The sequence below is a fragment of the Solea senegalensis genome, linkage group LG15 (genome assembly GCF_019176455.1).
Source record: "Solea senegalensis isolate Sse05_10M linkage group LG15, IFAPA_SoseM_1, whole genome shotgun sequence".
Classification (NCBI taxonomy): Eukaryota; Metazoa; Chordata; class Actinopteri; order Pleuronectiformes; family Soleidae; genus Solea; species Solea senegalensis.
In genome coordinates this window covers 12,151,481-12,163,589 of record NC_058035.1, presented here as the reverse complement: position 1 = coordinate 12,163,589, position 12,109 = coordinate 12,151,481, and the positions used below count along the sequence as shown (strand labels likewise).

Below are 12,109 nucleotides of genomic sequence, written 5' to 3'. Positions count from 1 at the left end.
AGTGTAGGCCTCCAACTGAACGGTTACATTTCCCTGGCTATTCATGTCAATGTGTCCTTGAGCAAAAACTCCTGATACAAGTCGTATTTGCACATGATTTTAAAACACAGGGAAAATGACAGTATAGCCACTTAATCTTACTCTTTCAAGATAAAGCAAACTGATGCACCAAAAACAACATAATACATAATGTTCTGCACTAAAAACAATCAAATTGTTCCAAAAAGAAAAAAGTATATCATATTTCAGATTACTCTCTCTCTCCCTCCTCTTAACTTAATGTTGCCACCCTGTGTGCTGAGTATTTGTGGAAACGCCGTCTTTCCTCAAGCTGAGTAATGCATTGCTCTATTAATTCTCGACATTGGTGCCCATCACTGATTTTTCTCTCCCTCGACATCAACTGACTTCTTTCTCCTTATATTATTATCCTTATATTATATTATCTATGTGGTCTAAACTCATGCAGCCATGTTGCTAAATACAAAGAGACTTGGAGAGGAGAACGGTAGAAATGAAATGTTGAGGAGAGAGAATGACAGAGATATAGTGGTGGTGGTGGCGAGGGGGGGTGGGTGTAATGCGGACCCTTGTGTGTCCTCCTCCTCCACTGCCGGGGCCCTAACAGCTTCTTGTCTCTATGTTCCGCTCCGTGGCCCCTCTCAAACCTGAGCTTTTCTCCAGCACACACAGCCCATCAAGGCCATCATGGTGCTCATGATTCCATTTATTTCTGTCTCGCTCTGGATGCATTTATTTTCTAAAGCGATCCTCTATTGACTCATTGTCATGGACTGGCTTGACTAGCCAACCAGTGTCGGCCCAGGTTCAAATCCCTACACTAACTGATTTAAACTTCACAAAACGGGTCATATGTGTATGAGACGCACACTCGGGACAATCTCCAAAAGGGACCAAATATCAAATTTGAACAAATCACCACGGCGACTGTATTCATCTTTTCCTCCAGCTGTTGAACGAGGTTGATGTGACTCCCGCGCTACAATCGTTCTTTTATGTCATGAATGAATAACCTGACAGGGCCATATTTTTTCTTTCTCTCTGCGCGCTCACACACTCATGAACTCCTTCTACACTCATCCCACACCCACGCTACAATCACAAGTTATGACCTTTGCTTTCTCCGTCTAATTTATCACTGTGGCTCCCGAACGCCTGTCCTCCCTAGAGCTCCACTGGGCTCCGTGTGTGATGTGGTAAGCTGGTGATGAGGGAAACATACACTTAGGTCACATCAACCTGACTGCACACAGCAGCAAGGTCAGAAGTGAGTTGTCACTGTATGATGTTAAAACTACTGCGGGAAACTGAATTAAAAACAGTGTGTAACATTTAGGAGCTCAGGTAGGAGGAAGGAAGAAGAGGCTCAGGTGGTCAAAGCATTTGTCTTGTAAACAGGAGGATCCTGGGGGGTTCAAATCCCAGCAGTGCCTTATAGATAAAGGAACATATTGGATATATTGCCAATAAGTATATGTGTATAACCACTATAAAATAAAAACAGTTTGTTTAGGCAAGGACCTTGCTTCATGGGGGTCACGAGCTTGCACTGCCTTGTTTCTACGGCAGCTGGGAAAGAACAAACCAGTTAAGAAGAAAGGCTCCGCCCACATTAACTTGACGCAAACAACAACAAAACTTCAAAACATCAGCATCTATTGATTCAGTCACTCAAAGCCCTCATTCTTAGCAATCGAGGAGGAAACTGAACACTGCATTAAAAGCACATCTTCGTTTGAAAACTCCCTGAAAACTATTGCACTTGTGCATTGATTTGTAATTCTCAGTTGTTGCAGTCAGCAGTCCCACCAGTAGATGCCACTACTTCTTACACATTGGCCTGCAAAGAGAGAGAGAGCAGACAAACTTGTCGCCCGGTTCTCTCTCTCTCTCTGTCTCTCTCTCTCTGTCTGTCTCTCTGTCTGTCTTTTCTTGGCTTCCACTTCCACCATAGGTTTGAACGACTGAGTTAGATGCATTCTGTACAACAGGCTAATTTTCCCACTTCACTATTAATGCATTTGGCAGGAACAACATCCCATTTCCCGTAATGAGATACACAAATAAATCTGGCCATGGATAGATTCGGGGTGGCGGCGGCAGCAGCGGTGGTGATGGTAGTGGTGGGAAGTGGAGGAGGAGGAGGTGTGTAGGGGGGGGCGGGGCAAAGGAGGGGGCACATTGAGACGCATTCTCCCAGCTCTGGCATAATTGGTATCGCTGCTTGCAGACATGCAAACCAATCTCTCCACAGATAGGGCTGAGACTCTCTCTTTTCCCCCCTTAAGGCTATTTCTTTTGTCTTTTCGATGGCTTGCACATCCCAGATAGAGGGAGGGGAGGTGGGGGGGTGAGATGTTAATTTGTGAATTAATAGCTTTTCTCTGCAGAATTGCAAATTCTTTTAAATGTCACTATGTTCACTGTGTGAGGTGCATCCAAAGCCACGGAGTTACTAACAGACACATGTAACACACACATTTCCATGCTTATGGAGGTGTATATGTATATATATATATATATACATATATATATATATATATATATATATATATATACATATATACACATGTGTGTGTACTGTACATGCACAAATCCTAAAAACTAATCCTTGCTCTATTCTCACTCAGGCTGCCAGAACCTTCGTCTTCATCCTTCATCCTTCCTCACCTCATAAACCCTCCTCTCTCTCTTTTTTCCTCCTCCCATCTTCACTCAAAGCCGCCCCGGTATAACATGCAACTTTTAATTTGCAATAACACATGACAAGGACAGATTAATGGCTCTTATGGCACCTATGTCCCTGAAGCTCGTCTTACGGGGGACCTGGTGTACATAACGCGTGTCACACTACATTATCTCTACAGCCCTCCAGTAATGGGGACCTTTTTCTACCTTCAAAGGGCAAACGACGACTTTAGCCACACTGGGAACACACACACACAAGCCCCACCAATGCAACACCAGGGGCACAAAGAAATGAACAAGAATGCAGGAACAGATATGTGAGGGGTTAAAACATCTGAGACATGCAACAAAGTCCAGGTCTCCCCTTGTTTTTCATGTGTTTACTTGTCAAGTTTTAGCAGGTACGTTTCTCTCATTTAGCTCAGATGGACTGAGCAGATCAGCCTGCAACTACAATTATACTTATACTATCCTCTTTTTTCCCCCCCAGGTAACAATAATACTGACATTAAATGCACTGCAGTGGGTTTCAGGCAACATTTCAACCAAATATCATCTTTAAAATCATTTAGAAATGTATGTACACGTAACCGCATGTTGAAAATCCATTGACTTTGAATCTCCCTGATAATAATGCAAAGTAAAAAGACACTGTACATGCCATTGTTTGGAAAAGACTTTCCACAGCTTACACCCCAGACACAGAAGAGCGAAAAACAAGGAAGACAGAATTGAGAGGGAAAAGTTTTGTGATCTGATTGAGCAGAAGCAGAAGACAAGGTTTGTCTAACTTCAACTTACAATGTCCTATTTTCCTCCCATCCAAGTGGTTGCCACTCCAGTGAACTAAAGAGACAGAAACATAAAAGAAGGAAGTGGCCTGTTTTGATGAGTGCTCTTTGAGATAATTTCAACCATATCATCCCATCAGCGCACACACACACACACACAAACACACACAGGCACATGCGCAGCCCCCTCCCTGCCTGCACCGGTCTGTTCCTACACCTGTTCAGGCCTCCACTAGGGACATGTTAATTCATAGGCATTAAAAAAGCCAATTGTTTGCACAACCGATAATCTATTAGCCCTCAGGCAGTGTGTGTCCACTCTTGCCTTGCCTAGGAATGAGAAATTCTGGCTTGGACCGGTTAAGCTTCCACTTAATCTTTGAGTGTATCTATTTTCTTGCCAGTCTCCTGATGGCGTCTATGAAGTCATTCAAAAAATAGAAGAAAAAAGGAAAAAATACAATATTATTGAGTTAAGTGTTGCTCAGCTCCTCACAATAAAAATACAGTTTAGTCAAAAAAAAAAATGAATTGATGTATCTATAGACTGTGGAAGATTAGATGACTGGTAGGTTTCAAGGCAGAAAAAAAGAGCTTTCTTTTTTTGCTGCCTTTTGCTATGATATAAAAATAAAAGGAAGAGCAGCAATAATGCTTTGCCAGGGGGGGATTAGAGTTGTATGACAGCTATATAGGATATCTACAGTACGCCCAGGCATGCTCTGAAATTGAGATGCAGCTCTGTAGGCGTATGGTAAAAATGGGGGGGCATCAAAAAAGAAAAAGAAAAGAAAAATAAAAGCTGATTGAATCACAACACTTGCCCTGCGCTGATATACAACATAACAAGTCACTGGAGACAGCACACAGAAACACACTTGGCTGCAGCGCTGTCATAAATGCCATCTTCTTCACACACGCACACCGAGAAAAAAACAAACAAACAAACAAAAAAAGTAGGAGGCGAGTGATGGAGGGAATTAAAAGGATGGAAAACAAAAGGGATCTCGTCTTTCCTCTCTCTTACCATCGTCTCGTTTCCTCTTCTCGCCGTTGGAGCGGGGGATACCCAGAATGCCGTTGATGGAGTAGGATCCTACGGGATTGTTGGAGGCGCTGGTCACAGGGGGGGAGGCTGTGCTGGGCACTGATGGAGAAAGCGGAGTTAATGTGTGTGTGTGTGAGTTATTTGTGTCTTTATTCAGGTGATTGTGCGTCGGCCGGGTGTCGACAAAGTTGTAACTGTGCTGTGAGCTGTGTGCAGCCTCATTCACGCTCACCTATGGTGTGGCCCGGCGTGGAGAGCGGCGTGACAGATCCGTCTGGGGACGGGTGGAACTGCTGCTGGACTTTGGTGCGGATAATCCTGGCAAAGTGAACAACAGACACGGATCAATCAATTCGGCTTCCAGAGCATGGAGATTTCACACCACCACAGTCGCCCCCGGGACACTTAAATGCGGCACATCGCGTCCACTTACGCCTGTGCATGTACAAACGCTCTGTCGTTTGGGGGGGCACTTGTATCCTCATATTCTGGCCCCCGTCACTAGCAGCCAATCTCAGGGCCTTAGGGGCAATCTCTGTGCTCCTGTGTGAGGCTGAATAGTCGCTGCCCCCAGAGATTGTGGATTCAATCTAGTTGGATTCTGGGGTTAGAAATATGATAAAGTCCCCGTACCAGTAAGATGTGATGTGGCGGGAAAGTCTTCATTGCACTTTGGTCTGAATGATCTTGCAAACAAAGCATGAAATCACATCAATTCACCTCAATGATCGGCTTCACTGGCTCTACCTGGCCAACTCTAATAATCTCCCTCTCCGGCTCCCCACTCTCCTCATTCTCTCCTTCCCTCTCCATCTCTCACACCTGATCTTTCACTCCCGTAGCCATCCTCTGTTCTTATTTCTCCTCCAGTGTCCAGTGTGCTGTCTGTTTTAATGTACTTTACAATCTCTGTCTCTCTCACTCTTCACCGCTCTTTTTCTCTCTCTCCGTCTTTGGCTACTCCTCTCCGGCTCATTTTTTTAGTATTCCTCTCTGTATTTGTGTGTCACCTCTCTGGTGTCTGTTCTTTCTGCTGCTCAGTGTAGCACACAGAGATCCTCCAGGCTCGCTGACAAACAGAAGGGGCCGATTAGATGGAAAAGTTGATGACGAAAGGCAGCGAGGACGAGCACATGCAAATAATGATCTATAAATTTCACATGACAGGAAAGCAATAGTGTCTTATTGAAAGCACCGCCACATCCATACCCTGTTAAATCTGTTGTGTGTGCTCTTGGGAAATGATTTAAAAAAATAAGCATTAGATGATGTTTAAAGGTGGCAAAAATAAAAGCTGATTTTGTTGGTGAAGTGAAGTGTTACAGTGGGATTACACAATCTCAGCTTTGCTTCTTATGGGACATGATCGCATTACACCGTGATAATCTTTTGACTGACAGACAAATGTGAGATCGTGCAGCGTTGCTGTGCACTTCCTACAAACCTCTCACTCCAGAGGTGTGAGACAGAAAAAACAGACTTTTGCAGCGTGCAGATGAGGCTACATTGACATTCAGACGCAGCATCGTTACAGAATCAGGCAGCTACAGGGTTAACATCCTCAGGGGCAAGAAAAAAAAAAAGTACATCAGACTGTTTTCATTCCCCTCAGTATCTCAGGCGTCCTCTATACTCTCTCCTTCAGGCAGAGTAACAAAGGCAAGCAGCAGCCTCCTCCAGAAAACACACATCAATATTTTATTTGAATTTCTAACATCTCACCACAACAGTTATCTGACCTCATGACTCGAGGGAGCCTCATAAATTCAAGGACTTTGTTTCAAGTCCATGTTGTTGATATTGAATAAGCAATTTGGATGGCTGAATTAACGACTTTGGGCGTTTGGCTGTTGTAAAGAGGAAAAAAAAAAATCCCCAAAGAAATATTAAAATCGGGATCAATATGATTGAAAGCCACTTAGGACCTCATGGGTGGACGCCTCCGTCCACTGGGCGCCGCGGTGCAGCCAGTGGAAACTCCTCTCTCTACGGCAACAAAACAAAAGTGCAACCCAGTATCTGTGTAATCTTTAATAATTCATGCAGGGAAAATGTGTTTAAAGCCGGGGCATCCTCTTTAGTCTACAGCACAGGGGTCAGCCCTTGTAACCACAGAGACCACCAGTGCACTGCCTCCTCTCCTCTCCTCTCCCTCCTTTCTCTTCCCTTCCTCACTTTATTCCCTCCTCCATATCTCTCTATTTGACACAAAACAATATTATAAGAGGCCTATTGTGTGAAAACTTTCACTTGAGTGGTTTATTTTGTAAAACGAACAAAGCGAAGAAGAAAACACCAGCTAATAATCACATTTAAGAGTGAAAATGACGGTCTGTCGCGTGATTTAAGGAGAAAAGTGCAGATGTGCACAATGCCACAAGTTGTCATATTAATTATTAATGTGCACGTGAAAATACTTTCAAAGGACCCAACTTCTCCCATCAGACAGTTTAAACCCAGAAGATTGTCTGAAATGCTGTTTTTCTTTTACATGAATGCATCGAAAAAAACAACAACATCAATATCTGTGAATAAGATTTACTCTGCGTCTGAGGACAACAGGTTAAAAACGTGACACCAAGAACCTGTTGAAACCATACATGTAACGACCACATATTCTGATAATTCTGTCTCTTTTCTTTTCTTTTTTTTTTAATAAAGATTCATCCATCTCTTTCATTTAGGCTGGATGGTGTTATGAGACTCTCTTCAGCTCATTAAAATGTAATGCCGATGACCAGCTCTCTGGAACAGTGCCTCCTAACCAAAGTTCATCACTCCCAGCCTCCATGGGGCTTTTTCTTTTTTTTTCTTTTTTCACTTTGCACACGTGCACTGGGGCTTTTCACAGGCGTCCTCTGTCTAAAAGACACTTTGTCCACTGCTGTCCCCGCTGCATGTGGAAAGGTGAAGGTATAGGGTGTCTGCTGCTGTAGCAGTGGAACACGTATTCTTTTTACATAGACTGTATTTTTCTAGATGGATTCTACAATAATAATAGTGATCATGATAATAATGTGATATTTAACTCAGAATAATTGAAAATTGAGATGTGCTGTGGCGCCACATGCGCGCTTGGCGCAGGGAAACCGAGCAAATGTGTGGTAATAAAGAGGCTGCTGCTGCTGCTGCTGCTGCCGCCTCTGTCGCAGTGTGGTCCGCGTATTGAGCGACTTGGTTGGGTATTTCCCTCCGCCTCTGGATCTGGTTACGCGGTATCGATCGGTTTTTATCGAGACAGATGTGATTCTCCGTGGCCCCGTGCAGCCCCATGCATGCAGCCAGCCCCCGCGCTGGCAGTGTCGTGGAGGGCCGCACAGGGGATTGGATTTCACTTGTGAGACCACCCCGGTTACATGGCTGGACTGGAAACGACTATGGTTCAGCCTCGTATGTGAAAATAAAATAGCTATGTGTCTATTTTAAAGCTAATTTATCGCCTTTACGCGGGTTAGAAAAGTCTCTCGTCCGATTTCTCATTTTAATTTAGCTCAATTAAACATCTGTCACAAACGACCACACGTTTTTTCAAAAAAAGATAAGAAAACGACTATTTCAGAAGGATTTTGCTCAGTGTTGGAACACTTCGGCATGCTTTTAAAGACAACAGCGTGTAGTTAAAACGAGATTTTAACCTACCTGTTGATGGATGAGACGCTGGGGACGGTGTCGTTGTCGCAGACGCCCTCAGCCAGTAGTCGGTCCCTAATCTCCCACGCGAACATGGTTGGATTCTGGCGCTTGTATTCGGCTATTTTGTCCACAACCTTCGGAGTTGCAACCTTTGGTTTGGAGCCACCAATGACTCCGGGTTTAATACTGCCGGTTTCATAGTACCTGCATGGGGACAGAGTGCGTGTTCTTGAATGGATCCAGCCTTTATTCAACAGTCCACATGAGTCAGTCGTGGGAAATGATGAGGGGGGGAAAGGTGGCTTTAAAAAAAAAAGCGTTTGTGTGGAAACAAATCTCCGCCGACCCTCTGCGAGTGAATATAAAAAAATACACAAAAACACCTCGAAATGTGTCTTTAATCTATTATCTGCAGATTTTAGGGGCCAAATCAAATCGTGTGTCAGGTGGAGGGTGATTTTCCAACAAAAAAGGGGCCGTGTAATTGAAATCACACAATATAACAAGAATAATAATAATAATAATAATAATAATAAGCGGTGAGACGGACAGAACAAAGGACAGGTTTGCTGTGAGGTACATATAGAGTTTTTAGACTTCAATTTCCACTCTCCATGAGCTTGTACAGTAGCATGCACGACATGCCACCATGACCTTTCTGGCAAAAATGTTGGTGACAAACATTCAGTGTGTGTGAAATGAAAAATACCTCTGAAATGCCTTCTGATAGCTGAAAAAAATATAATTTCAAAATATTATCTCACAGCATTTGTGCTCTGGAGTTAAAAATATGTATGCATATATATAGCAATTTAAAGCCTGTGTTTATGCTGTTTAATCTGATGGATTATCATTTCAGGTGTTCTACTTATAATACAGTGATTTACATTATAATTTTTTTAACTCCTCTCGTGGTTATTATGGTGTGGGTTTTTTTCTGTCCTGTGAGGCTGGAGGTGATGGATAGAAATATAGAAATAGTAAAAAATAAATAAATCTCTGACGCAGAACTGCTGTGTTCAAGGAACAAAAAAAAAGAAAAGAAAGATAGAAAGCAGAAAATAAAAATGACCTGCCTACATAACCGATGACTGAGGCTGAAATAGAGCTGGGTGCGCATTATTATTATTATACAGTGCAGGAGAATCTAGAGAAGATTGATGTTTGACACACAGAGCGCGCGCTGCTGTCGGTGGTGGATCCCCCCTTTTACCTGCCGAGGATTTTGCTGACACAGCCGTGACTGACCCGTAGCTGTCTGGAGATGTCGCAGGGCCGGACGCCCTGGTGCGCCAGCTCCACGATCCGCTGCCGAACCACGTCCGGGAGCGGTCTGCCGTTGACGAACACCCCGCCGAGCTGGTTCACACCGCCGTGCCCTGCGTGGGACACAACAGCAGCACAAGGGGGAGCATAACATTACACACCTGCAGCAGCAAAAGAGACACGCGGGGCTTTTCTGTCACGAGAGAATATACCGCAGTCTGTATATTTATGTATATGTATGAATGTTATATAAATATTAAATCACATCACCACTGACACACACACTTACAACTCAGTGGAAAATAGCTAAACATGACTAGTAATATGTTAAATTTCAATTTTTAATTTTTTAAATTTTAATAGCACATCATAATGATAACGTTACATTAAACAGTAAACACAGTCATTTCAGTTTTTATATTCATATATACATTAATAAAAATAACACCCCCAATAGCAATTTAAAAAATGATAAAAATAAAAGATGAATGACTATTTTCCCTCACAATAATTTAATAAAAATATACATTTTCATGCATCTATAGGGGGGAAAAAGCAACACTAAAACATCTCTTACTCTGTACACTGTGAATTATTTGGACAACATTTACCAGGAGCATCTCTTTCCCCCCTCGCAGCTGAACACATGTCGCGGGATATTGTGTTTCAACCTGTTTAATTTTCCTCGCACAATTGCTGTAAATAATTCAAATGAGCTTTGATAACTCATATTACAAACGCGGATGGTGCGAATGAGGAGGGGATAAATAATTTACGCACAGCGCCGGCTCTTCTTTACATATCATATGGAGGAGAAATAAACAAAAACAAAACAAAACAAACAAACACTCGCTTTGTTTTTCCCTCCTCCACAATTACTTTGCATTTTTTATTCTTAAACACCTGAAGTTAAAGTGAGAGATGGGTTCAAAAAAAAGAAAAGAAAAAAGGGGACACGATGACATCCATTTACACACAAACGTGCTCTCTTCTCTCTGTCATTTCGCAGCTAATAAACGCTTTGTATTTAAATGGGGGAGCTTCTGTTTGAAGCAGATCAGCTTAAAGCAGATGTTTCATTTCTGTTAATGTAAAAAAAATGACATAAAAGTGTTCAGCAAAACTATTTTTTTGCTGTGCTGTTTTTTTTTAATTATCATTGTCAGAAAATAAAAAAGCTACCGTTCAAACGAGTTGATACAAAGTTGTGTCGTTGAGTTTTCAAAGAGAAAAATAATTAAAAAGGAGCTAATTTCCAACATTTAATGGATCTAAAAAGAAAGATATTCGATTTTAGACAAAAGTTTTGACATTTTTAACTGTAACTTACATAATTATAATTTCTTGTATTTATTTTTCGCCAGAGGAGAAGTCCTGGACATATTTATTTATTTTCTTTCATTTATTTTTCCTTTTTTTCTCAGTCTATAAACTCGTCCATTATACTCACGGTGCATCGCCGAGAAGGGGTCTGCTTTGCAGTGAATATCCATGGGATAGCAAAGGAAAGAAAGGTAATCGACTGAGGTCGCCGTTTCGCCTTTGTGGTGCAGCTTTATAGGAGTAAAAAAAAAAACGAAAACAAGGATTTAGATTCTGGAGTAAAACAAGTCCTGGTGCGGAGAGTCCGCAGCAGCAGCAGCAGCAGCAGCAGCAGCGCGGAAGAACTTCTTTGCAGGTGCGATGTCTAAGTTTCCCTCCTGTTCTCAAGTGTGGACTCAGAAGTGTGCGGATGTAAGACTGTCAGGTGCGGAGCGTGACCCATGCGTGTGCATGCATACGAGAGCGCACCATTCGCGGCAACGTTGGAAACGGGTCACAGTTTGTGTTTAAAGGACATGGTGATTATGAAGAAGAAGGAGAAGAAAAAGCAGCAGCAGCAGCAGCAGCAGCAGCTCAAGTCCTCACGGGTCCGTGTGTGCGTGGAAACTGCAGGCCGAACCAAAACAAACAGAAAAAAATCCTTCTTCTCTCCTCTTCTGTGGAGGAACCGCGGAGGTGCTTTGAGTCAGACGCGGGGCGGAGATGACAACAACATGGACACGGCGGAGCGCGGAGCAGTGCGTCCCCTCTCCTCCGGAATGGGCTGTGCCTGAGCGAAGCTTTGGGCTGAGAATGAAACCCCTCTCCTTGTGTGTCTGTTTCTAAAAGCTGCAGTCCCACACATCAACCCCCCCACCACCACCACCTCCTCCTCATCCTCCCTCCCTCCCTCCTCCTCCTCCTCCTCCTCTACCTTCATCCCACAGATCCTCTCGCATAGAGATGGATGACTTGTCAGACAAAGGCAATAGATTCCAACACTTTGTGATTCGCCTACGTTTAAAAAAAAAAAAAAAAAGAAGAAGAAGAAGCTGCAGCTCAAATGAGGAGGTCCCTGCATCCGACAGCCAGGAGGGAGGAGGGAGGAGGGAGACGGAACGGGAAATGATGAGACTTTGGGGTGAAGAATCAGGGAAATTAAAGGAATGCAGGGGGTAGAGGTAAAGAAGTGTCAGCTGCTCGAGTGTGTTGTTCAAAGCGATGATGTTAGACGCTCAGGTTTGTTTTCAGCAGCACTCATGAGCAGAGGCTGCAGCACCAGCTGGGATAAATAACATAAAAAAACAGGATTACATACAACATCACAATAAATGTCCAAAAACAGTGAATTAAACTTGAT

General features: G+C 43.1%; 1 protein-coding gene across 15 annotated transcripts in view; it reads right to left on the bottom strand.

The window, feature by feature from the left end:
- pax2a (paired box 2a) overlaps positions 1 to 11,250 on the bottom strand; it is a 30,193-nt gene extending 18,943 nt beyond the window's left edge. For 4 of the 15 annotated variants that reach the window (XM_044046112.1, XM_044046119.1, XM_044046114.1 and 1 more), the window contains exons 1-6: positions 10,898 to 11,250; positions 9,395 to 9,572; positions 8,188 to 8,385; positions 4,781 to 4,866; positions 4,528 to 4,647; positions 3,511 to 3,555 (exon numbers count right to left, since the gene is read on the bottom strand). In XM_044046112.1, coding sequence (XP_043902047.1) covers positions 3,511 to 3,555; positions 4,528 to 4,647; positions 4,781 to 4,866; positions 8,188 to 8,385; positions 9,395 to 9,572; positions 10,898 to 10,940 — 670 coding nt within the window. In that variant the 5' untranslated portion in view covers positions 10,941 to 11,250. The remainder of the gene's footprint in view (positions 1 to 3,510; positions 3,556 to 4,527; positions 4,648 to 4,780; positions 4,867 to 8,187; positions 8,386 to 9,394; positions 9,573 to 10,897) is intronic. The other 11 variants (XM_044046115.1, XM_044046122.1, XM_044046118.1 and 8 more) reach the window with 3 other exon arrangements.
- Positions 11,251 to 12,109: the final 859 nt, after the last annotated feature.